The sequence below is a fragment of the Scyliorhinus canicula genome, chromosome 12 (assembly GCF_902713615.1).
Source record: "Scyliorhinus canicula chromosome 12, sScyCan1.1, whole genome shotgun sequence".
NCBI lineage: Eukaryota > Metazoa > Chordata > Chondrichthyes > Carcharhiniformes > Scyliorhinidae > Scyliorhinus > Scyliorhinus canicula.
The window spans coordinates 31095050-31122366 of record NC_052157.1 but is presented as its reverse complement, the minus strand read 5'-3'; the positions used below and the strand labels follow the sequence as shown (position 1 = coordinate 31122366).

General features: G+C 45.6%; 1 protein-coding gene across 4 annotated transcripts in view; it reads right to left on the bottom strand.

Annotated features, from left to right (window-relative positions):
* Window positions 1–27317, bottom strand: part of nedd4a (NEDD4 E3 ubiquitin protein ligase a) — a 168867-nt gene that overhangs the window by 99774 nt on the left and 41776 nt on the right. For 3 of the 4 annotated variants that reach the window (XM_038812912.1, XM_038812911.1, XM_038812913.1), the window contains one exon: window positions 6779–6832. In XM_038812912.1, the coding sequence (XP_038668840.1) occupies window positions 6779–6832 (54 nt within the window). Of the gene's footprint in view, window positions 1–1507; window positions 2750–6778; window positions 6833–27317 lie in introns of those variants that run through there. The other variant, XM_038812910.1, reaches the window with a different exon arrangement.

The window sequence follows — 27317 nt, the reverse complement described above, 5'->3', positions numbered from 1 at the left end:
AAGTGTAGCATTAAGCAGCATTTCAAGTTTAATGTGCACTTAGTTGTAGCATCATCAGGCAGATTGTTTGAACATCAATTGGCCAAATTTTAAAAAAGACTGCAAGATGTTCTTAGCTGAGCACACCAGGTTTATTTTACAATGCGGTGTTGAGACACTGCAGAGTTGGTGGTATATAATCTCACTATAAGCAAGGTTCAACAAATGTTCTTTCAAGAATGCTTTTCTATAAGTGGCAAAATCAGAATGTAAGTGCCCGTCTTACAGAATTAGTAACTTCTCACCCATTTAGTAGCAGTAAATCTCCGACTGTCCAAACCTTCGTACATTAAGTGCTGGTTCAGGACACTAACTTTTGTACAGAGTCATCAACCTAAACTAAATCACTTTCCAGCAGGGATCCATTGGAGACTTTTTATACAGGAGTCGAATAAGTTACAGGGGATGGAACAAATTTCCTCTACAGCAACAACCAGCCATTAGACATTCTTTGACCTCAAAACAATTTTACATTAAAAGGTACAGCATGCTTCAAAAAGATTCTTTAAACTCTTGGATGTACAGTCCTTAGCTACAGAGATAGATTATGCTCTAAATAGATGCTTAAATAGATTAGATTGTCCTCAACTAAAACCTCAAGAGCAAACCAACATCGATTTTCCACTATTATCGCTGCAACAAATTTTAAAATCAGGTTTTTTTTTTTTTTAAAACAAGTGCAAGGAAATTTAATTTTAGGATTATCTGCTTTTTCTAGTTCACCACTCAGCCCCCGCTAAACAAACCCATTATTAACTCTATAGACACCGCTCACAATTTGGGACAGGAGACAAAGTGATGTTATTTAGAACCTTAGTTAGGCCACACTTGGAATATAGTGTTCAATTCTGGTCGCCACACTACCAGAAGGATGTGGAGGCTTTAGAGAGGGTGCAGAAGAGATTTACTAGGATGTTGCCTGGTATGGAGGGCATTAGCTATGAGGAGTAGTTGAATAAACTCTGTTTGTTCTCACTGGAACGATGGAGGTTGAGGGGCGACCTGATAGAGGTCTACAAAATGATGAGGGGCTTTTTCCCCAGGGTAGAGGGGTCAATTACTAGGGGGCATAGGTTTAAGGTGCAAGCGGCAAGGTTTAGAGGAGATGTACGAGGCAATTTGAGAGGCTATTTTTAAAAAATTTTTTTTTTAAACACAAGAGGTTAGTGGGTGCCTGGAACTCGCTGCCGGAGGTGGTGGTGGAAGCAGGGACGATAGTGACATTTAAGGGGCATCTTGACAAATACATGAATAGGATGGGAATAGAGGGATACAGACCCAGAAAGTGTGGAAGATTTTAGTTTAGATGGGCAGCATGGTCGGCACAGGCTTGTTGGGCCAAAGGGCCTGTTCCTGTGCTGTACTTTACTTTGTTCTTTAAATTCAAAGTCGGAGACAGGACCTGCGGCATAAAATTAACTTTTGAGAGTCTGATACTGTAACCCATCTGACCAATAAATTAGCTTACCTTGTACTCTTGTCCAGTCATTTCCTCTTCAGAAATAAAGATCTTTTGCTCTGATCTGGGAGCTAAGTGAATTTGTAAGTGAGGGATTCCGACCTTTGAACAACAATGTTTAGGTTTCGAATGATAACTGGAAACCAGCTGACAGGGAACTTCAAGCGAATGGCTCCTTTGAAAGATCGGGCGTTTGTTTTGTTCATTTAAAATTTCCCTTTCTATCACCCCATTAACATTAACATGACAGTCCGAATGTTTGAATGAAGATAAACATACAGATGTGCTCCTCATTAGCTTGATAGGACGATGTCCTGTATGTGCAATATTTAAAGAGCTCTGCTTAAATTCTTTTACAAATGATTCTGGATGAACTTGTCCTTCCTTGGTCTCCGTTCCGAGTCCATGTGCTCTTTGGTAATTAAAATGCAGGATATGATTCGAAGGTCTGTGCAGTTTCTTCACTTTCCCCCTGCACTCTGCTGCTTCCTCACTATAATCAATTGCTCGATTTTTGCCAGGCTGCTGCCCATTACAATGAAGTGACTTAACGTCCCTAACTTCACCAGAGGGACAAACTGGGTTAGACAAACGCAGTCCATTAACTGCTGTCGCAACAAAACACGTGCTTGTTTCCTTGGATTTAGATGCAGCCTGATCGTCATCTTGATTTGGTTCGTGGGAGCAAGGGAGACATCTATTTAATGTGGGATTGCTACTTCCGCTTATAAAAGGATCAGGGCTGGTTGGTGTAGCTGGCGGAGTGCTGCACGGGCTCTGAGGAAAAATCACCAGTGATGAACAGCGCCTCAACTTCGATTTCCTCAACTTCACCGACGCTTTGGTGGATCCCACTGTACACTCTAAAAGTTCTTGGTCAAAAGAAATACCGGCATTACGCGAACCACCCTCACTGCCACGGTTACTGGATTCACACTGTCCACTGGACTGTAGCGATATTTGCAACGTGGAGCTCTTCTTGCGGTGGTGATCACTGTTACTAACCTGCGGTATAAACAATGATGAACTGCGCTGCAGGATACGCTCATCCTGTGATACTGTCTGCACCGCCACAGGCTCAAGGCTGGTCACTTGATGAACATTCTTTCTTGAATTTATTGGTACAGTCTCAACTGTCATACATATGTTACTCTCCAAACCCTCTCCTGATGTTTCAGACAGCGGGTCAGTGTTGCTCCTCCTGGTTGCGAAATGCAATCGCAAACGGCGGGCCATTCTTCCCGTTCGAAAAGCAATAACAATGGTGGTCCCAGGTTGGAATGAATCCGAGCTTGTTTCAAAAACTCACATTCTGGGAGCGGGAGCTGAAGGCAATCAGAGCGAGCACCGCCACTCGGGATACAGTCACCATCAGTAGCTGCAGCTAAGCAGAAATAGCTGAAGTGACAAGCTGCATTCCAATCATTATTGGACCGTGGCTATCAGGCTTGGAAAGTTAGAAATATCCACCGGCAAAATCCACGGTCGCAGGAATACCTCCCACACGCCTGAAAATCCACGAGTGTCTGTAACGGAGTTGAAATGAAGGCAGACTCCCCACCACAGCGATGAAAATTCAGCAACCTTTACAAGAGGCTCAGCTGCTGCACGCTGTTTGAATTCTGGCCAAACCTGCTTCAATTAAACCTCCTTTACTTGCATGAATGACTGAATCTAACCCAAAATCAACATCTTCTTGCATTTCGGTTTGGTATATTACATCTTGTCCCCGGCAAGCAGGCTAAGTATGTGGCATGGCTCTAGGCACTGGAGCTTCAAGCGTTTTCCTTAGGCTGGACCAACATTGTATTTTTACCCTACAGTATTGCATTACAGGAAATTTTAAAAGAGCGACATCCAGCACACTTCTGAATCAAAAAGGGGTTGTTGAGTATTACCCACAAATGTTAAACCTCTGGGATATGGGAAAGAGACAGGAAGCTTAACAGCGAGAGTGTTCCACAGCTTTGCATTTACAATTGAACAGAATTTGCCTTCGGCAATTCTTCAACGCGATAAGAAAGAATTGGCCTTGCGCAGATAGTATTTTGAACTCACTTTTCAAGTTCTGCTACAGCTGGGCACATTGAGATCCAAATCATCTAAAACAAACAACCATTTAATAGAAGTAAAAAAAAACCTCATTAAAAACAAACAAAAACAAACTATTATTAGTCTCCAACTAGATGGAAATCCTGCTGGTACTGGACTGCTAGCGCTCATCAAGTCTGTTCAGCGCGTCTAACTCCGTTCAAAACCTTTCTCCTCATACACAGAAATGCCACATCCTGACATTTGAAACTCATGACTGTGCCAAAGGAGTTGAATTCTTTCTTCCTGTGGCTTTCCAATCAGCTGCAAAGATTCAAAAGCACTGAATAAGTAATTTATTTTTACGGGGATGCATTTTCCAAATACTTCATCCTCGCATGATAGAATGAGACTAACTGGATTGCTCTCGGAAAGGTCTGGCGCCGACTCAAAGGGCCGAATAGCCTCCTTCTGGGCTGCACTCTTCGAAGATTCTTTGGGCGGAATTCTCGGTTTTTGAGATTAAGTCCAGTGGCAGGCGGCTCCGGTGGTGCCTTTCTTGCTGGCCAGAATAGCTGAGATTCTACACTTGGGAACCGCATTAATTATGCACAGGCATGTTCCTGTCCAAGTCACCTGATGTGACAGCACCTTTCCATGCAGGCCTGCTGGGATCCAGCTTGCCTCCCTTTGGTCTTCCTTCTATTGTTAGGGGTCCTCACCCACCTCCTTGCTCCTCTGCCTGCCAACATGGGCCTCGCCATTCCACCACTTTCCTGCACATCCCTCCTTCCACATTGCGCTCCATCTCTTGTCTTTGTCACACCACCACCACCCCCCACACATGCACTCAACCCAAAGTCTCTTATGGACTTGGTACCGACCGCCTTGTGCAAACCACTCTTTAGCAGTTGGGTTTTAGACTGACATCGTTTCACACAAGATTGAATGGTCTAATTGGATGCTGGCGGGATGCTGTTTGACTGAGCATTCATGAGATGCAAATGGCGTTCATATCACCAGCCAGCTGGAAGACCGACCCACCATTAAGCGATTATTGCTACATGATTTTAAGCTTGTGGGTTTCCGACTTTTAGCCCCCCGCTAGATTCTCCACTCTCGCCCGTCACTAAACCCGCCGAGGGCAGGATGGGAGAATTCTGCACTATGTTACAATCATGTAAAGAGAGGACAATGAATCAGAAATTATTCTCGAGGCACGTGTGCTTTCCATCAACACCACAGAATGTGACACTGCCCACGGTTTACAAGACAGTGAACATTTCCTTTGAATAAAGTTAAAGATTTGAAGTTCCAAGGCTTGCCAGATTAAAAAAAGTTACTTGACATTTTAAGATGACTAGCCATTTCACACATTCCAGTTAAAATTCAATAACCTTATTAACCCAGCACTCAACAGTTTGCAAGTTGTAGGAATAGTAGTTCATTCAGCCGAACCGATGAAATAAAGTGTAACATTTTTCCACAACCAAACAGCAAGTGTTTGGTAACTGTATAATGGCCATCTTAATGTCCTCAGGGGATAAAAGCGGCTACACAATGGAAAAATGTGCTGCTTATAATAAAAAGCTGTAACAACTGCACCATTTACTGTTGGCATTTTAACAGATGTCTTTTATGAAGATTTCCTACCACTGCACAGAAGTGAGAAACTTATTCTGAGCTGCAAATAAAAGTAAAATGGTCCTTTGAGCATTTCAATTTGCACTCAAGTCAAAAAGCAAACAAAATAGCTAACCTAACCAAACAGCATTCGTGAGGGGCATAGGTAGTTTCTTTGTACGGAATAAATACATGGCAAAAAAATGTTATAGCAAAAACATTTATATTTTTAAAAATGTATCTGGATAGAACAATGCCCTCTTTGTGGGAAAAAAAATCTGCATTATGCCTTTCAAGTCCAGGACTTTTCCTAAATAAAGTTCCAGACAGCCAAAGACACAGGAATTTCAGCTACCGACCAGCTCAGCCTTTTGAAAAGTGTACTGAACCAGAATATTTACAGCCATTCCAGTTTCTTGTTCACGCCATTCATTATGACTTAAGTTTGCACTGCCAACAACAAAATGCGCTGGTGTGGATGCTAAAATGAATACTTCCTTAAAAAAATTGCCAAGTGATTCAAATGGAGCAACGCAATGTGCCACCATTCTGAAAATGTGACGCAGTTGTTCGGATTGAGCAATGTCAACTGAGAAAAAAATGCATAAACTTGCACAGATCCCGACAAAATGAGAATAAATTAAATTTGCAACACAAAATTAATTATGGCAGCACATTGGAAATTCAATTATTGTCAGAACAGTGCAACGCATGGCAACGTCAGCTGGCGGATTGCTTGCAGCGTTTCCCATCGTGAGAAAGCATGAAATAGAAACTAGACACTTTCTCTCAGAAAATTGAAGGAAACCAGAGGGTAAAACACCTGGTCAAATTCTGAACCCCACTTAGCAACCTGCTGTAGACTGCCACTGGCGTGGGTACAGGTCTTCAGCACACCTTTTTGCCAGAAAATATGAACAACACAGAACCACATACAAGAATTAAACAGCATGGCAGAATATAGCTATCTCTTTTTATCAAATGGCTGCTTTAAATAATTTACTGGAAAACAAAATTCTGTGCCAAGCCATTTGCCAGTTTTTTCTCTCTAAAATTTTCAGGAGTACCCAATGATTTTTGTTTCCCAATTAAGAGGCAATTTAGCATGGCCAATCCACGACCCTACACACCTTTGGGTTCTAAGACCCATGCAGACACGGGGAGAGAATGTGCAAACTCCACATGTACGGGGAGAGAGAGAGAATGTGCAAACTCCACATGTGCAGGGATCGAACCCAGGACCTTGGCACCGTGCTGCAGCAGTGCTAACTACTGCACCACCTTGCCAGCTGACATTGTCATGGCCATTTTTCTTTAGACCAAATGTCATTATGATTTACGTTTGGAAGAATAAGACATCGCCATGATACACAAGAGCTTTCACACAGGTCTGATATTTTGAATCGAACCTTATTCAGTATGACTACCCATAATGTAATTTTATTCAGAACATGCCAAGCAAAGGTGAAACAAAGGCACCCTTCCTTTGCGTTGAGTAGCTGCAAGTGAAAATAGAAGTCGGACTTATCCACATTACATATGGCGACACTTTCATTATCGCTATTATCTTATACAAAAGCAATTATTCCCAATGGAGAGAATCATACTTAGGAGCACCGTACTTACCAAGCGGTTTTCATCAAACACTTCAAAAAGAATCCGATGCTGCCTCGGCTGAACCTGGCATAAGAAAGTATAAAAATATGTTGATGAGAAAGGATTTGGGCTTTTCTCTCTTCCCTCTCCCCCACCACTTTGTCAATCCAAACTGCAAATCAACGGAACTAAAATGCACACTCTAACCCTACCATGCACGTACACAATAATAAACTTCTCTCAAAGTAGCTTTAACTGTTGCTCAGAAAAGTCAATCAGCGGAACTTGTTGGCAGGATCCTCCAGTCAGCTCGCAGCGCACCCATGCCCACCGGTTTCCTCGACAGCAGGAGGTGGCCACAAGGGGAAACCCCATTGGCTGGCTGCAGGAGCGGATAATCCCGCTGCTGGCGGGGGGGGGTCGTATCGGAAAACACAGCGGGTGGACTGCAGGCCCCCACCGAATAAGTTGCAAAATGACTCCCATTGTGTTAACTTAGGCGCCCATGCTCTCTTCTTTCCCCCCCCCCCCCCCCCCAAAAAAAGTAGAAACGAGCCACTAGCACCAATCAGAACAGACAAATATGTTAGGACACATGATATTGTTTTCCAGTAAGGCAGTAGATTATAATAATTGTACAAAAGAACTCCCAAGAAAATCAAACATTTTGGAAGAGTTGAAATATAAAAGAAACGCGAAGCCCAAGTGGCCAATTTCCAAACTGCTAGTTTTGTCCTCACCATTAAAACTCCACCTGGCCTCCTTCCCCTACTCATGATTTTGCTGAATCTGCCCAACTTCACATGAAAACTAGGATTTGTATCACAAAACTGATACAACCTACCAGGCCAGATGGACCATTTTGCAGAACATACCTTATCCCATTCCAACTTCCAAATGTTTCTAATTATTCCACTGTTTTCCTTTCCATTATCAAACCTCAAATTAATTCGACATGTTAGTCACCATGCCTTTTAACTTGTCTTTTTCCAATTGTTATGTCCCAAACTTTAAGTCATGCTCTTGATTTCTTTTTCCTCCACTTTTAATCATCACTGCAGGGTTTTTAAATAACCACGTTGGGGACCGGATATTCCACAGTTATTTGGCATTTTGGAAGGGCGGGAAGGAAAGGAGGTTGGGTCGTTCCGCGAATAAGGATGCAATCAGGGGGTAGCACGGTGGCACAGTGGTAGCACTGCAGTCTCATGGCGTTGAGGTCCCAGGTTCGATCCCGGCTCTGGGTCACTGTCCATGTGGAGTTTGCACATTCTCCCTGTGTCTGCATGGGTTTCGCCCCCACAATCCAAAGATGTGCAAGGTAGGTGGACTGAATATGCTAAATTGCTCCTTAATTGGAAAAAAATAATTGGGTACTCTAAATGTAGATTAAAAAATAAGGATGCAATCAGTCCGGGAAGCAAGAAACAATGTTGATTTGGAACTTCCGGTTGCGGTGATGCGGAGCTAAGCCGCACGTTCGGCAGCTCCCGCTATTAAAGGACTTTCGGGCCTATTTTAGGGCCCCAAACAGCGCTGTTTCGACGATTCCCGGTGGGGGAAGGTGTTTGGAGGAACATTCCCCAAACTTTATGGTGCGTACCCGGAGTGGGGCAAAGGAAAAGGCTGCTGCAGCAGCTCCCCAGGAAAAGCGGGGGGAAGGAGGATAAAATGGCAGCCGGCGGAGCACCCGAGGACTGGTGGAAGTGGGCGCAGGAGCTGCTCTTCTGCGCTGTTTTGCGGAGCTGAAGGCTGAGTTGCTGGACTCCCTGAATGCGACTACCAACAAGCTGCTCGAGACCCAGACAGCCCAGGGGGTGACCATTCAGGAGTTGCAGCGGCAGGCCGCTGAGCGGGAGGAGGAGGCCGTGGTCCTCGTGGGGAAGGTGGAGTTGCACGAGGCACTTCACAAAAAGTGGCAAGACCGCTTGGAAGAGCTGGACTTTCGCACGAGGTGAAAGAATGTGAGTATCCTGGGCCTGGCGGAGGGGTCGGATCTTCCGTCTTATGTGACCACGATGCTGAGCTCGTTGATGGGAGCAGGGTCCTTCCATTTGCCCCTGGAGCTTGAGGGAGCTCACAGAGTGCTGGCCAGGAGGCCCAAGGCGAATGAACCCCCACGGGCAGTGCTGGTGCGGTTCCATCGATTCAGTGACCGGGAGTTTGTGCTGCGCTGGGCCAAGAAAGAGAGGAGCAGCAAGTGGGAGAATTCGGTAGTGCGAATCTACCAGGACGAGTACGGAGGTGGCTAAGCGGCGGGCCGGGTTTAACCAGACGAAGGCGGTGCTGCATGCCAAGCAGGTCAAATTTGGAATGCTGCAGCCTGCGCGTTTGTGGGTGACATACAAGGACCGGCACCACTACTTCCGTTCCGGGAGAAGGCGTGAGCCTTTGTACAGGCGGAGAAGCTGGACTCGAGCTGGGGGCTGCGGGGTCCAGTGCACTACGGTCGTTGCTGTTTTTGTAATTTTGACATGTGTTTTCTATGCTGGTTTTTGCTCTGTTTCCGGGTGGGTCTGTTGGGTATGGTTTTGTGTTATGTGGGGAATGTTGGGGGTTTGTTTTTTATTTTCTCTTCTGTATGGGGCTGAGGTGGAGCTGGAATTTGGGGAGCTGCGTCAGAAGGGTGGGGTGGGGCAGTGTGAAAGCGCGGGCTTTCCTCTGGTTTCCCGTGCTGCGGGGCAGGGGGGGGGTGGAGCTGGCGGTGGGGGCGTGGCCTCTACTGTTTTTTCCCGCGCTGAAGAGGTGCCAGGGAGGTGTGGCAGGAGGGGGGGATGACCCCATGTCAGGAGGGGCCAGGTTTTAGCAGGAGGTGCCGGGGTCAGCAGAAGGCAGCTGACTCACGGAACTACCATGGAGGGTGCGTCGCGGCTAGGAGGGGTCCTAGCCTTGGAGGGGGGGGGGGGGGAATACCGGGTTGCTGCTGGAAGGGCCAGGAGAGAGCTGGTGTGGGCCGGGGGGGTAGAGGGGAGGCGGTATCGTCATGGGGGACGGGTCGGGCAGGGTGTGCTGGCCTGGGGCAAGCAGTCGATGAGCTATGGCTAGTCGGCGGGGGGGGGGGGGGGGGGGGTGCCCTCTGATCCGGCTGATCACCTGGAACGTTAGGGGGCTGAATGGGCCGGTTAAGAGGGCTAGGGTATTTTCTCATTTGAAGGGGCTGAAGGCGGACATGGCTATGCTCCAGGAGACCCACTTGAAGGTGGCGGACCAGGTTCGTCCGAGGAAGGGGTGGGTGGGGCAGGTTTTCCACTCAGGATTAGACACGAAGAACCGGGGGGGTGGCGATTCTGGTGGGGAAGAGGGTGGCGTTCAAGGCGTCTGAGGTGGTGGCGGACAAGGAGGGCAGATATATTATGGTGAAGGGTAGGCTGCAGGGAGAGAAGGTGGTGCTGGTTAATGTGTATGTCCCGAATTGGGATGATGCTGGCTTTATGAGGCGCATGTTGGGCCGCATTCCGGACCTGGAGGCAGGGGGCCTGATCATGGGGGGAGACTTTAACACGGTGCTAGATCCCCCACTGGACCGGTCCAGTTCAAGGACAGGTGCTGAGGGGGTTTATGGACCAGATTGGGGGGTGGGGGGTGGATCCCTGGAGGTTTAGGAGGCCGAGGGCGCGGGAGTATTCCTTTTTCTCCCATGTACATAGGGTTTACTCCCGGATAGATTTTTTCGTCCTGAGAAGGGGATTGATCCCGAAGGTGCAGGATGCCGAGTATTCGGCCATAGCAATTTCAGACCATGCTCCGCACTGGGTCGATCTGGAGATGGGGGAAGCGCGGGACCAGCGCCCGCTGTGGCGCCTGGATGTGGGGATGCTGGTTGATGAGGTGGTGTGTGGGAGGATCCGGGGAAGTATTGAGGGGTATCTTGAGACCAACGACACGGGGGAGGTCCGGGTGGGGATGGTCTGGGAGGCTCTGAAAGCAGTGATCCGGGTGGAGCTGATTTCCATCCGGGCCCATAGGGAAGGGAGGGAGAGACTGGTGGGGGAGCTCCTGGACGTGGATAGGAGATACGCGGAGGCCCCGGAGAAGGGGTTGTTGGAGGAACGGCGTAGTTTGCAGGCCAAGTTTGACTTGTGGACCACCAGAAAGGCGGAGACACAGTGGAGGAGGGCGCAGTATATGAGTATGGGGAGAAGGCGAGCAGGATATTGGCGCATCAGCTCCACAGGCGAGATGCGGCTAGGGAAATTGGTGGAGTGACGGATAAGGGTGGGAATGTGGTGCAGAAGGGGGCAGAGGTGAATGGGGTCTTTAGGGACTTCTACGAGGAACTGTACCAGTCGGAGCCACCGGTGGGGGGGTGGGAGGGAATGGAAAACTTCATGAACAGGCTACGTTTCCCAAAAGGTGCAGGAAGAGCTGGTGGAGGGGCTGGGGGCGCCGATAGAGTTGGAGGAGCTAGTTGATTGGTCAAATGCAGTCAGGTAAGGCGCCGGGGCCGGATGGGTTCCCGGTGGAATTTTACAAAAAGTATGTGGATCTGGTGGGCCCCCTGTTGGTGCGAGCCTTCAATGAGGCATGGAAGGGGGGGGGGGCTTTGCCCCCGACGATGTCACGGGCGCTGATTTCTCTGATCCTGAAACGGGATAAGGACCCCTTGCAGTGTGGATCATACAGGCCAATCTCGCTCCTCAATGTAGACGCTAAGTTGCTGACGAAGATCCTGGCCACCAGGATAGAGGACTGTGTGCCAGGGGTGATACACGAGGATCAGACAGGATTTGTCAAGGGAAGACAGCTTAACACGAATGTGCGGAGATTGTTAAATGTTATTATGATGCCGGCAGTGGAGGGGGAGGCGGAGATAGTGTTGGCGCTGGATGCAGAGAAGGCGTTTGATAGAGTTGAGTGGGGGTACCTGTGGGAGGTGTTGGAGCAGTTCGGATTCGGGGAGGGGTTCATCAAATGGGTGAGGTTGCTCTACGAGGCCCCGATGGCGAGTGTAGTTACCAATGGAAGGAGATCAGAGTACTTCAGGCTCTACCATGGGACCAGGCAGGGGTGCCCCCTGTCCCTCTTGCTTTTTGCACTGGCGATAGAATCTTTGGCTATGGCGTTGAGGGAGTCGGGGAGGTGGAGGGGCCTGGTGCGGGGTGGGGAAGAACATAGGGTATCACTGTATGCGGATGACCTGCTGTTGTATGTGACGGACCCAGAGGGGGGGATGCCAGGGGTGATGGAGCTGTTGGCTGAGTTTGGGAGCTTCTCGGGCTATAAGTTAAATCTGGGCAAGAGTGAGGTATTTGTAGTGCACCCGGGTGATCAGGAGGAGGGAATTGGGAGGCTCCCGTTTAAGAGGGCAGTGAAGAATTTCAGATACCTGGGGGTGCAGGTGGCCAGGAGTTGGGGGACTATCCACAAGCTTAATTTTACCAGGCATGTGGAGCAGATGGGGGAGGAATTTAAAAGGTGGGACATGGTGCCGCTATCGCTGGCGGGTAGAGTGCAGTCCGTCAAAATGACGGTTCTCCCGAGGTTCTTGTTCCTCTTTCAGTGTTTGCCCATCTTTATCCCTAGGGCCTTTTTTAGGAGGGTGACTAGCAGCATCATGAGCTTTGTTTGGGCGCATGGGACCCAGAGGGTGAAGAGGGTCTTCTTGGAGTGGGGTAGAGATGGCGGGGGCTGGCATTACCCAATCTCTCGGGGTATTATTGGGCAGCCAATGTGTCAATGGTGCGCAAGTGGGTAATGGAGGGGGAAGGGGCAGCATGGAAACGGTTGGAGATGGTGCCCTGTGGAGGCACAAGCCTGGGGGCCCTGGTAATGGCGCCATGGCCGCTCCCTCCTACGAGGTATACCACGAGTCCGGTGGCGGCGGCTACCCTCACGATTTGGGGGCAGTGGAGGCGACATGGGGGGGGGGGGGGGAAGTGGGGGGCTCGATGGAGGCTCCGTTAAGGGGGAACCATCGGTTCGACCCGGGGAACATTGATGGGGGGTTCCAGGGTTGTCACAGAGCGGGCATCAGACAGCTGAGGGACCTGTTTATTGATGGGAGGTTTGCGAGCCTGGGGGAGTTGGAGGAGAAATTTGGGCTCCCCTCGGGGAACATGTTCAGGTATCTGCAGGTAAAGGCATTTGCTAGGCGGCAGGTGAAGGGATTCCCTTTGCTTCCCGCGAGGGGGGGGGGGGAGTGACAGGGTGCTTTCGGGGGTCTGGGTCGGAGAGGGGAAGATATCTGATATCTACAAGGTAATGCAGGAGGTGGAGGAGGCGTCAGTGGAGGAGCTCAAGGCTAAGTGCGAGGGGGAACTGGGGGAACAGATCGAAGATGGGACATGGGCTGTGCCCTGGAGAGGGTTAACTCTTCCTCATGTGCGCGGCTTAGCCTCATCCAATTCAAGGTGCTGCACCGGGCCCACATGCCCGGGTCTAGGATGAGTAGGGTCTTTGGGGGCGAAGACAGGAGTTTCAGGTGTTCGGGGAGTCCAGCGAACCATGCCCATATGTTCTGGGTATGCCCGGCACTGGAGGAGTTCTGGAAGGGGGTGGCGAGGACGGTGTCGAGGGTGGTAGGATCCAGGGTCAAGCCAAGCTGGGGACTCACGATTTTTGGGGTTGGGGTGGAGCCGGGAGTGCAGGAGGCGAAAGAGGCCGGTGTTCTGGCCTTTGTGTCCCTAGTAGCCCAGCGGAGGATCTTGCTACAGTGGAAGGATGCGAGACCCCCAAGCGTGGAGACCTGGATCAATGACATGGCGGGATTTCTCAAGCTGGAGAAGGTCAAATTTGCCCTGAGGATCGGTGCACGGGTTCTTTAGGCGGTGGCAACCTTTCCTCGACTTTCTAGCTCAGCGATAGGGTACTGGGTCAGCAGCAACCGGGGGGGGCGTTGACCATGTTTGCTTATTTAATTCATTTTAAGTTCTCTTGTTGTTTACTGGGTTTGGGGGGGGGGGGGGGGGGAGAGATACATGCTTTGATACGGTCTTGGGGGTGTTGCAGTTATTATGGTGTTTTATTGTTGCTTTTTACTGTTTGTTGTTATATTTTCTGTAAAAAATTTCAATAAAAATTATTTTTTAAAAAAGAAACAATGTTGATTTGGAGGATCGAAGTATAGAATCAGCTTGGGTAGAGGTTTAAAAATATAGCAAAGGAAACACGTCACTCCTGGGATTGGTTTACAGGCCCCCTGGCAGAAGCTACATTGTAAATCAAGGAATAATGCGAGTTTGTAAATCAAGGAATAATGCGAGTTTGTAAATCATGGGATATTGCGAGTTTGTAAAAAAAAAAAGTGTGACCATAATTATGGGAGATTTTAATCATCATGTAGATTGGTTAATCAAATTGGCAAAAGTAGCCTGCAGGCGAGTTCAAATATATTCCAGACAATTTTCTCAAATATATCCAGGAACCAAACAGTGAATAGCCTATTTTAGCAATTGTAATGTCTAATGAGTCAGGATTAATTAATTTTAACAAAAATTTAGAGTACCCAATTCATTTTTTCCAATTAAGGGGCAATTTAGCGTGGCCAATCCACCTACCTTCCACATCTTTGGGTTGTGGGGGTGAGACCCACGCACACACAGGGAGAATGTGCAAACTCCACACGGACAGTGACCCAGAGCCGAGATTGAACCTGGGACCTCGGTGCCGTGACGAAGCAGTGCTAACCACTGTGCCACCGTGCTGCCCCGAGTCAGGATTAATGAATGACCTTATTGTTAAAGGATTCACTTCATTGTAAAGTGAATCCTTTGCCAATCAGTTTAAGGGAGAGAAAGTTTGGTCTGAAATTAGTAAGCAACGGCAATTATAAGGGCACAAAGACAAAGTTAGCTAAAGTTGTTGGGAAAATCGGTGACAAGGTAAGATGATAGAGAAGCAGTTGTAGAAGTTTAAACAGCAGCATCATACCTCTCAAAGATATATTCCATTGAGAAAGCAGAACGGTTGGAGATGGATGGAACATCCATAGCTAACTAAAGTAGGGGGTGGTTTAGCACACTGGACTAAATCGCTGGCTTTTAAAGCAGACCAAGGCAGGCCAGCAGCACAGTTCAATTCCCGTACCAGCCTCCCCGAACAGGCTCCGGAATGTGGCGATTAGGGGCTTTTCACAGTAACTTCATTGAAGCCTACTCGTGACAATAAGCAATTTTCATTAATTTTTCATTTCAAGTAGTTATGGGTTGTATGAAATTTTTTAAAAACGATGTACCGTGCTGCAAAGGTTAGTGGTAGCCTAAACGATTGGGAAATTTTAGAAACTTGCAACGGGTGACTAAAAAATAATAGACGGGGAAATTAGAGTAAGAGAGAAAACTTCGACGCTGAAGGCATTCAAAGTACACGTTCAAAGCATATTTCCTAATTACCCATTATTAATACCCCAGTTTCACCCTAAGGGACCATTACGTACCTTCACTACTAGCTTCCTTTTCATACACTTGTAGACGCTTTTACTGTCCGTTAAGCACCCTAAGATTAGTAGAAAATCAATAGGCAAAAGGTAATAAACTAATCACAACCATTAGTACTGGGAAAACTATTGGGACTAAAGGCCGACAAGTCCCCTGGATCTGATGGCCTGCATATTGGGGTCTGAAAGGAAGTGGCTGCAAGATACGGGATTCATTGATTGCAGTTTTTCAAAATTCCAAAGACTCTGGAAATGCCACAGCAGATTGAAAAACCATAACCGAAACACCATTATTCAAGAAAGGAGAGACACAACGGCATTGTGGTATTATCGCCTGACTAGTAATCTAGGAACCCAGGAACCCTATGGAAATGCTCAGATGGCCTGGGTTTGAATCCTACCATATGAAATCACCGTTTAAAAATCACTGTCTGCCCCCCCTTAAAAATCTGGAATTAAAAGCTCAATGATCATTAAACTATTGTCATGGGCGGCATGGTGGCACAGTGGTTAGCACTGCTGCCTCACAGCACTGAGGACTCGGGTTCAATCCCAGCCCCGGGTTACTGTCTGTGGTGAGTTTGCACATTCTCCCCGTGTCTCCATCTCCTCTCTTCTCTCTTCCCTCCCCCCACACACACAAAAAATGTGCAGGGAAGGTGGATTGGTCACACTAAATTGCCCCTTAATTGGGGAAAAAAAAATGAATTGGGTACTTAAATTTTTTTAAAAATGAAACGATTGTTGTAGAAAACATCTGGTTCATCCTAACCTGGACTGGCCTACATGTGACTCCAGATAATGTGATTGACTCCTAAATGCCCTCCGAAATGGCCTAGCCTCAGTTCAGGCACAATTCGGGATGGGCAATAAATCCTGTCCCAGCCTGCAGCACCCACATCTCATGAGCAAATAAAAGAGAAGCAGATAGGAGGAAAGTCTAGGCCAGTTAGTCCAAAGTCTGTCACTGGGAAAATGCTAGAATTCATTATTAGGGAGATAGTTGCAGAGCGCTTGAAAGCCACAATACAAAATCAGACAGAGTCAACATGGTTTTGCAAAACGAAAATTGTTGTTTATAGATGTGACAAGCAGGGTGGGTAAAGGGAAACCAGTAATGTAGTGTATTTGGATTTCCAAAAAGTTATTCAGTAAGTTGTCACATCGAAAGGTTGCTGCACAAGATAAACGTTCATGTATGTGGGGGTGATATATTAGTGGAGTAGCGTGGATAGAGGATTGTTTTTTTTTTTAAATTAAGAAGAGACTAAGGATAAATGGGTCATTCTCAGGTTGACAAATTATAACTAGTACAGTGCCGCAGGGGCCGCTGCGGAGGCCTCAACTATTTACGATTTACGTTGATGACTTGGATTAACAGACAGACTGTGGCCAAATTTTCTGATCGTAAAAAGAAAGGTAGGTAAACAAGTTTTGAATAGGATATAAAAGCCTGCAATGGATATAGATAGGTTAGGCGTGTAGATAGACATTGGCAGATGCAGTATTATATGGAAATAGATTGTCCACTTCACAGGATGTACAAAAAAACAATGTTACTTAAATGGAAAGAAGCCACAGGATGCTGAAGTACAAAGGGATCTGGGTGCCCTGGTTCACAAAATATCAGCATGCAGATACAGTAAGTAATTAGATGGGAAATGGTAAGCTGTCCTTTATCGCAAGGGGGATTGATTATGAAAGTAGGGAACTTTTGCTACATTTGTGCAGAGAATTGGTGAGTCCGCACCTGCGGTATTGTGTAGAGTTTGACCTCCGTACTTGAGGGATATACTTGCATGGAAGCAGCCCAGAGAATGTTCACTTGGTTGATTCCTGGGATGACGGGGTGTCTTTAAGGAAAGGTTGAAGTGGAGCTATACTCACTGGAGTCTAGAAGAATGAGAGGTGATCTTATGGGACCTAAATGATTCTGAAGGGGCTTGACGGGCAAGAAGATTTTTCCTCTCATCAGGAGATCACGAATGGGAGGGGGTAAAGATTAAAAGTAAGGAGTCCCCCATTTAAGGTGGATCGAGAAAGAATTTCTTCTCTCAGAAGGTAATTAGTCTTCAGAATTCTCGTTCTTGCACAGAGAGCAGTGGATGCTGGATCATTGAATATGGTCATGCTCTAGTCTTTAATGAACTTTGAGACAATACTTTCAAATCTTGGACATGGTCTGTTAATCATGCAGCTTGTGTCATTTTAGACTCCCGGCAATCCCGAGTCTCAAGCCAATACCTAATTAAATATGAACATTCACAGCCAGCTGGGAAATTCACGCATCCCTTTGTTTAAGGAGAGACAGCCAAAGAACTGCAGCAGCCCAGCCACATCGAAAGAAACATTGGAACTCATACACTCCTGATGAATGTGAAATGGGTCCCATCAACTTTTCACTGCATTATGATTGCCCTTCATCCAAACTATACAGGAAGAATTTAAGTGTTAAACAACGCAGGAAATGTAATCAACACACCTTGCTTTGCAGAAGGAATTTTACGAGTCACATCATGAACACAACCATGTTTTCTGCCTGCTTTTAAACAGAAAAGGCTCCTTGCAGATTTGGAGTTCCATCAGAGAAGCCATCAAACTGCTGCATGTCAACTAAGCTGCCGCGGTAATAAATAGCAATACCTTGAAAGTAGGAGACGGTCTCTCCCCAACCTGTTCTAACCTGGAACAAACCTCCTGAAAAGTTGACAACAGAGGCTTCACAGCTCACCGAAAATATTCTGCTTACAAGACCTTCACTTCAACTAAAGGCACCAACTCATCTAAGAAATTACAGGCCTGCCACGAAAGAACGACTGAGACAATTATCCTTTGCAACTTTTGTTTTGTATTCCCCTGTTCCTAATATTTCTGTGAGCGATGGTGTACATGGGGTGCATGAGTGAGACATCATATTTTAAACCTCTATCGCTTCTTGACCTTTTAACCAAGATGAGCGTGGAATCAGGTGTAATACCTGGATCTGGTAGGTCTCTTTTGTGGAGACCATGAATTGGATTCAATTTGAATTGCTTTTTGGAGCAGGCAAGGAACTGGATTAGGGGTTCACCCCTGTCCACACTCTTGAGCTCTGGCTTTGTAACTCTGATAAAGTAATGGATAAAAAAATATATATATTTTAAACCGCTGTGGCAAATGTGAAATAATAAATGTCTTCTTTTATTTTAAAACTCACAAAAAAAAGCCTGCTGCTAAACTTAGTTCATTTGGGACAATGTTAATTTGGGACAATCACTCGTGGGGTTAAAAAAAATCCCACAGATTTCTCATATAAAACATGAATAATGGGCAGTAAGGAAACACAGATTCCATCCATGGCAATATATTAAAAACCGGTTGGGTGGATTTTTGAACAATAAGGGAGCTAAAAGGTTATGGGGCCAGGCAGGAAAGTGGGGTTAATGCCACAATGTCAGCCATGATTGCATTGAATGGCAACAGAGTGAGCTCTACAGGCCAAGTAGCCTGCCCCTATTTCTGGTGATCTTACAATCTGTAAAATTTAATCCTGTAACAGCAGAAAAGGCTCAGGTTTCTTCAGGCATCTCTCATAACAAAGCTCTCTGAAAGCTCTTATTTACACCGTTCAATTTTATTACCTGGAATTGAATGGTATACTCTTGGGTTTGGATTGATCCAAAATGCATGCTGAAGTTCCCTCAGTCTATTGTCCTGTCAAATACTTTAGTGCCCTATTCGATTCATAGATTGCTATTTTTAATTGGTACTCTGCATTTTTCAACTTCACCTCCAATTACTTCAACATTTATTACGTAATTATGCAGCTTATTGTTCTTTTCACGCTTGCCCGACTTTATACAGGTCTACAGTAAATTTCTGTTTTTCCGATCACTTGTCACGATTTTTTTGCACTTGAAACTGGTCCCAACGTGTCATTCTGTCTTCTCATGTTTAGCAGAGATCTATAATGTATGAAGGATTAATCCTTACCTAGGCTATTTGGCACGTGTAGTCCAACAAACTGGTCTCTGAATAATAGGCTTTTTAAGTTCCTCCTCTGTATTCCAAAACATTCAAATGGCAAAATAAAAGATTTTACATTTTTATATCATTCAAAAGCAAACTGCACTATGTTTATTTTGTGAAATTTGGCCGAACTGCTTTAAAATATTTGTTTTCTTATTCTATATTTTGGTGCATTTCCAGCCAATGGAGGGTCATTAGATGAGTTAACGGCCTTTCAAATTGGATTAAGCACCTTCAGCTACTGACACATGGGGCTCCTGGTAAAAGGAATCTCTGTTTCAAGCACTTTTTTGTGTTCACTCAAACTCCTGTGGGTGCATCCCTCTGGCACACTACTCAAATTTTCTGCAGTGAACTAACCATCTTACATATTTATCTCACAACTGACCTGAAAACCAACACCTTCCCTGGTGCCTGACAAAGCAGAACCTTCTTAAATCAATGAAGTTGAACACTTTCTTGGAATGGGTACGGAGGTAGCCCAGAGAGCAGACACTCTTGAATCCTGTGGGAGGACTCTAAAGATGAAACTTTGCTCATTTGCTCTTGAGAAATTCTTTCGAAATATTCTCTCTACCACTGATCACAACAAGGACATCACCGTTTGGGGTGGGGCCAGTGGTCAGGTGATTTTCCTTCCAATTGTGTGCAAGAAATTACCTCACACACACACACCCACCCCCCCCCCCCCCCCCCCCATACCCAGCCACACAGAAAGAGCTCAGGTTTTACCAAAGGGCAGTGCGCCTGGGTAGTTTGTGGAACTAAGCATTTAGCAACATTGCCAGGCTAGATAAGATTTAAATTTCTGTTGGTGTTGTGTAGCCTGTACTACTCAGTCATTGTCATGATATGCAGACATGCATATACTGAGATACAGACAGCTAATGAACACAGAGAACAGGACATAACCAATCAGCAGGCAGAATACTTGGGGGTGGTTTCCCACTATAAAAGGCACAAGGCACTCGCACTCCGGCTCTTTCAACTGGGGACATCTACAGAGTGAGTCAGGGTGTATATATCACATAACACCTCCAGCACGTGGCTAAGAGCTAGTCTGGTTCAGTCAGACAGAGTAATCACACTTAGGTTATCAGAGAGTTGAACTCACAGAGAACTGTGCGACAGGTTCTATAAATCAGATTGAACCAACTTCAAGGTCTGGAGTATCTTTCAGTTAAAGCTGCATCCAGTTGCAGCCCATGTTATCTCAGCGTGCTTAACACGACAATCATTACTAAACTGAATGCACAAACCAAAACAGTGCAGAAAAATCATCAAAAAAGGGTTAGGAATGATTTACAGCATAAATCATTCAAAAGACAAAATGTTTTGGTAAAAACAGAATAAAAGCTGCTCAAATATAGAAGGTGGAATTTGCAAACAGGGAAACTTATAGCATCTCAACAGCAAAAGCAAAACTCTCACATTGGTAATTATCAAAGCTCTAGCGCTCGAAATGTAATAAAAATAAAGGACATGCTACTATTCTGGAAAAAAAACTCAACACATTGCTTCAGAAATGTACAAACTGAGCAGCGCTGGACTTAATGAAAACAAACTTTCACCAAGTTCTTCATGGCATGATATAAAAATTGTTATTTGCAAAATATATCAAAAAAGTGGCGTCATTATTTCAGGGCATCATATTTTCTCATTATGGTTTTCCACAAGCCAGTTTAATTTATTCCCCCATTCTACAGCCAAGTGAATCGACTTTGTTAGTTGTTAGTTTTGATTTCTTGCGGGCACTTTATTTTGAATACCTCTTTCACACAGCTCCTTCAACCAGAGTTAGAATACAAGAGTTTCTGAACTAACTGCAGCCCTTTATAAATGAACATACCATAGGGCTTTTTTGGAACATGCTAAGTCAGAGAATTCCTTCCTCTCAGCACTTGGGACCATCTTGGCAGGGGGATAAATTTTAAATTGTGAAGCAGAACATTTAATAGTATATGAAGTACACAATAAATCTATACTTGTGGCAACAAATTCAATCTTACTATGTACTGATTCATTCTTTATTTTGATTTTATTTCAGTGCTGTCAGGACTTCTGCGCTATTACCGAAAACGATTGTGACAATGTAGCTCACATTACTTACTGCTCACAAATCTCACTAGTAAACATTTACGAATATCCTTACAAGTAATTTGTCTCATTTCAATTTTCACCCTCTCTGAATGAAATACAAAGTGGCCTAACCAGGTCGCTAAGCTGAAAACATGCACCGTATTAAATTCAATATCCATCTGCTTTGACCTGCTATGCAAGTTGCTACTATACATCGTGCCAACCCGTATCATTCCCATCTAGAGGAATTTTTCTAGCCCACAGTTTCCACTGGTTCAAATTCATATTCATACCATGGAAAGTCTGCTTGCATACACAAGAAAAACAGACAGGCAGGGATCCACATAGGGAAGACTTTAACCTCACTAACCAGAGTTAAAAACAACAGGACCCACGTATCCAGAGATAAAAAGTGTGCTGCCAAATAAAAGCTAAGAAAAGAACAGGTTTTAAGAATTTACAAAGCATTTTACTCATTTCCAAATGTTATGCCCGTGAAGGAAATCAATGGGACTCCTTCCATTTCAGCTGTGTGTTTTGGTGGATATAATATGTACATTATATATGTATTCTTTGTCCTGAAGTTTTCTATACTCATTTATGTTCCCTTGCTCTGGACCACTGGAAATAACCACTGGAAATAATTCATTCCTACCAACGCCATCACCTCGGTACACGTGACAATAAATCAAATCATAATTTTAAACAGATACCAAATTGACAAATACAGACTTAAATTTTCAAATATAAAAAAAGGAGGGTAAATGGGGAGGTAGATCATTCAAAACTGATTAATAAATCAGGAAACAAATTAATAAGTTTTTAATTTAAACCAAGTCTGATTTTTACCCATTTGCCATTCAACAAAAGGATTAACACATTATCCACTCCTCAGACATCAACACATCTCAAGGCACAAAACACTGCAACAAGTCACTGTCCTTCAGAATAAAACATTGTGCTTTTCTCAGCATGTATTTTTAAAAAAAATTTATTTTATACCATTAAAAACCAAAGTCACAACTTCAGATTATACACGTCATCATTAGTGGCTTGTTTGTTCACAGTAAAATGATGCAGTCACAGCCTGAATGGTCAAAGGTTGACATTAATCAGCACTATAACCTTATCGCAACTGTCTGCCCCTCTACCACAGTTACATTTGTAGCTGGGTGTCACTGGAGGCCTTTCGTGCCAGGTGGGCAACGCGGAGACTGGGGTGCCTTATCAGCCCCCTTAAACGCGTTTTGGTTTGATGTCGCAAGTTTCATTTGCTTTTGTTTACAATAATAATCTTTGTCACAAGTAGGCTTACATTAACACTGCAATAAACTTACAGTGAAAAGCCCCTAGTCGCCACATTCCAGCACCTGTTCGGGTACACGGAGGGAGAATTCATAATGTCCAAATTACCTAACAGCATGTCTTTCAGGACATGGGAGGAAACCCACGCAGACACAGGGAGAACCTGCGGACTCGGCACAGACAGTGACCCAAGTCGGGAATCAAACCTGGGACCCTGGCACTGTGAAGCAACAGTGCTAACCACTGTGCTACCCATCAAGACCAGATCCCTTCAAGAGGCTTCCCCTTTAATTTGTCCCTCAGTTTGTTCGATTTAGTTTTCTTGATTATTTGATTTGAACCAAATAGTTGGATCACTTTATTGAATTAATAGCCTTCAACCCTTAGTCCACTTTACATTTTCTTTTTGTATCGGATGTGTTTCTAATTAGTTCAAACATGCATCTTACCCAATAAAATGTCCTTTCCAGAAAACCAGCTGCTTTTCCTTTACAAAGTAGACTCATATTCAACTAATTAATTGTTCACAGCCTATTTTTCCCTCCATGCCATTTATCCAGTTACAATATTAATGCAGAGGCCAATCACTATTTCTGGCCAGAAACTTGCAAGAACCAAGTCAGAGAATCATACAGCCCAGAGAAGGCCGTTTGGCCCATCATTCTGCACCGGTCAAAACCAACCACTGAACCATTCTAATCCCATTTTCCAGCACTTGGCCCATAGCCTCGTATGCCCTGGGATCGCAAGTGCACATGAAATGAAATGAAATGAAAATCGCTTATTGTCACGAATAGGCTTCAATGAAGTTACTGTGAAAAGCCCCTAGTCGCCACATTCCGGCGCCTGTCCGGGGAGGCTGGTACGGGAATACATCTAAATACTTCTCAAATGTCAGGAGTATCTCTGCCTCCATCACTCTTTCAGGCAGTGATTTCCAAACTCCCATCACCCTCTGGGTAAAAAGATTTTCCTCACATCCCCTCGAAAGCTCCTGCCCCTAACCTTAAATCTATGCCCCCTGGTCATTGACCCCTCCACCAAGGGGAAAAGTTTCTTCCTGTCTACTCTATCTATGCCCCTCAATTTTATACATCTCAATCATGTCCCCCCTCAGTCTCCTCTGCTCCAAGGAAAATAATCCAAGTTTATCCAATCTCTCTTCACAACTAAAACTCTCCAGCCCAGGCTACATCCTGGTAAATCGCCTCTTGTACCCTTTCCAATGCTATCACATCCCTCCAACAACGCAAATTCCAGAACAGCACGCAAGACTCTAACTGTGGCCTAACCAACGTTCAATACATTTCCAGCTTAACCTCCCTGCTCTTAAAACACAATGCCTCAGCTAATATACCATATATCTTCTTAACAGGCTGGTCAGATGGGCTGATCAAATGGAATTCAATTCGGATAAGTGTGAAGTGATGCACTTGGGCAGGACAAACAAGGCAGGGTAATACATGATAAATAGCCATACCCTGGGAAGCATCGAGGATCAGAGGGACCTTGGTGTGCACGTACACCGGGCCCCTAAGATAGAAGAACAGGTGGATAGAGTGGTTAAGAAGGCATTGGGGTGCAGTGGGCCTGAGTGTGGAGGGAAGCCTTGCGGAGAGCGAATGCATCCTCGTCATGTGCTAGGTTAAGTCTCTCTTTTTAAAAACATTTAAAGCGCCCAATTCTTTTTTCCCCCCAATTAAGGAGCAATTTAGCATGGCCAATTCACCTACCCTGCACATCTTTTGAGTTGTGGGGGTGCGACCCACACAGACAAGGAGAATGTGCAAACTCCACACAATGATCAGAGGCTGGGATCGAACCTGGGTCCGCAGCGCCATGAGGCAGCAGTGCTAATCACTGCGCCACCCTGCTGCCCTAGTGTCTCACTCACTTTAAGGTGGAGCATAGAAGGGCAGCACAGTGGCACAGTGGGTTAGCCCTGCTGTCTCATGGCGCCGAGGTCCCAGGTTCGATCCCGGTTCTGCGTCACTGTCCGTGTGGAGTTTGCACATTCTCCCAGTGTCTGCAAGGGTCTCACCCCCACAACCCAAAGATGGGCAGAGTAGGTGGATGGGCCATGCTAAATTGCCCCTTAATTGGAAAAAATTAATTGGGTACTCTAAATTTATTTTTTAAAAGGTGGTGCATAGAGCCCACATGACGGTGCCCAGGATGAGTCGGTTCCTTCTGAGGGTGGAGGACAGGTGTGGGTGGTGCGGTGCACATGTTTTGGGTGTGTCCGAGTTTCAGGGAGTTTTGGAAGGGATTTTTAGACAGAATGTCAAAGATTCTTGTGGCAGAGGCAGCTCTGAGTCCGGAGGTGGTGATATTTGGAGTGTCAGAAGATTGGGATTCAGATGATAGAGCCCGATGTCTTGGCCTTTGCATCCCTGGTAGCCTGGACACAGATTTTGTTAGGTTGGGAGGATTCGGATCCTCCAAAAGCAGGGTATGGGTGAATGATTTGGCAGACATTTTGCGTTTGCAAAAAGTAAATAGCTTTTGGATTTTGTGTGAACATAAATACATTAAAAATGCCATCAATAAAAAACATTTTTTAAAAAAAGTTTGGTCAGACACGACCTCCCCTTAACTCTTTTTTTTTTAAATATAAAAATTTTAGAGTACCCAATTCAATTTTTTCCAATTAAGGGGCAATTTAAAGTGGCCAATCCACCTAGCACATCTTTGGGTTGTGGGAGCGAAACCCACACAAACACGGGGGGAATGTGCAAACTTCACACGGACAGTGACCCAGAGCCGGGATCGAACCTGGGACCTCGGCGCCGTGAGGCAGCAGTGCTACTCACTGCTCCATCGTGCTGCCCCCGGCCTCCCCTTAACAAAACCATGGTGACGGTTCTCGATTACTGCCTGCCTCTCCAAATGCAGGTTAATTCTGTTACTTAGAATTGCTTCCAATAGAGGTTAGACTGACTGGCCTGTAGTTTCCTGGTCTATCACTACCTCCCTTCTCGAGTAATGGTACCACACATAGTTATCCTCTAGTACCTCTCCTGTGGTCAGAGAGGAATTGAAAAGGATTGTCTGTGCGGTACAGTGGTGCAGTTGGTAGCACTGCTGCCTCACAGCATTGAGTACCCAGGTTCAATCCCGGCCCCGGGTCATCGTCCGTTTGGAGTTTGCACATTCCCCCCATGTCTGCGTGGGTTTCACATCCACAAACCAAAGATGTGCAGGGTAGGTGGATTGGCCACACTATATTGCCCCTTAATTGGAAAACATTTTTTAAAAAATGTTTGCCTGCCCCTTGCCATTTCTTCCCTTCCATCACTCAACAGCCTGGGATACATTTCATCTGGCCCTGGAATATTTGTCTGCGTTTAAGCCTGCCAGACCACTCGGAACCTCTTCTCTGTCTATAATAATCTCTTTAATTTTATTACAGTCCTTCTCCGATTTCTAGACCCACACTGTCCCTCACATGAGTGAACAATGACACAAAGCATTCCTTTAGAACCTTACCTACAGCCTCTGACTCCACACACAAATGACCACTCCAGTCCTTAATTGGCCCTACTCTTTTACTAGCTATCCTTTTACCCTTAAATGTACTTGCAAAACAACTTGGGATTTTTTATTTTACCTGCCAGTATCCTTTCATGTCCCCTTTTTGGTCTCCTAATTTCCTTTTTAAGTTCCCCCTTGCATATTCTATTCGCCTCTCGGGCTTCTGCTGCTTTGAGCGCTTGTTATCTGACGTAAGCCCCCCTTTTTCTCCTGATCCAATGCTGTATATCCATCAATATCCAGGGTTTACCGAGTTTGTTGGTCCCACCCTTTTTTCTTGACTGGAACATGTTGGCCTTACACTGTCCCCGTTTCCTTCTTGAATCCATCCCACTCTTTTGTCACAGATTTGCCTAAAAGTGTCTACTCCCAGTCCCCTCTGAACTTATTAAAATCGGCCTTCCCCCAGGTGATCTCAGGCCCATTGTTGCCCTTTCCCATAACTAGTGTCAGCGGTGTTAATCAGGGATACAAAAACATGCTTTGCAAAAAAGAGAGAAAAGAAGAAAAGAAGAAAAAAAAATTACATTTAAGTAACAGCTTTCACAACTTTAGAACATCCAAAGGGCAGCACGGGTGTATAGTGGTTAGCACAATTGCTTCGCAGCACCAAGGTCCCAGGTTCGATTCTCCGCTGGGTCACTGTCTGTGCGGACTCTGCACGTTCTCCCCGCGTCTATGAGAGCTTCTTCTGGGTTCTCCGGTTTCCTCCCACAGTCTAAAGATGTGCAGGTTAGATGGATTGGCCATGATAAATTGCCCTTAGTGTCCAAAATTGCCCTTAGTGTTGGGCGGGGTTACTGGGTTATGGGGATAGGGTGGGGGCTTGGGTAGTGTGCTCTTTCCCAAGAGCTGGTGCAGACTCGATGGGCCGAATGGCCTCCTTCTGCACTGTAAATTCTATGAAAGAAAATTTCACACTATGAAAGTGCCTTACAGCCAATTAACTACATTTGAGGGATAGTCACAACTTCAGCCCCTCCGAAAAACAGAGGTTTAAACAAAGAGGATATAGCATTTGCAAGCTCATCACATATTCTATTTTTTCTTCAATACTGCACAAGCACGTCGACTAGAAAATAGAGGTCTAATAGGCTCATCAAGGGGCGTAATTGGCTACCCTGTCCTTGCGGGAAAGATGACATTATCCCAACCAGCCTCTTCAAAAATGGCCCTGAGGAGAGAACATGCCGCCAAAGTGGCAGAGTGATTGGCAGTGAGAAATTGCCAGCTTGCCCCCTCCACAGCCTTTTTTAACCCGACCATTGA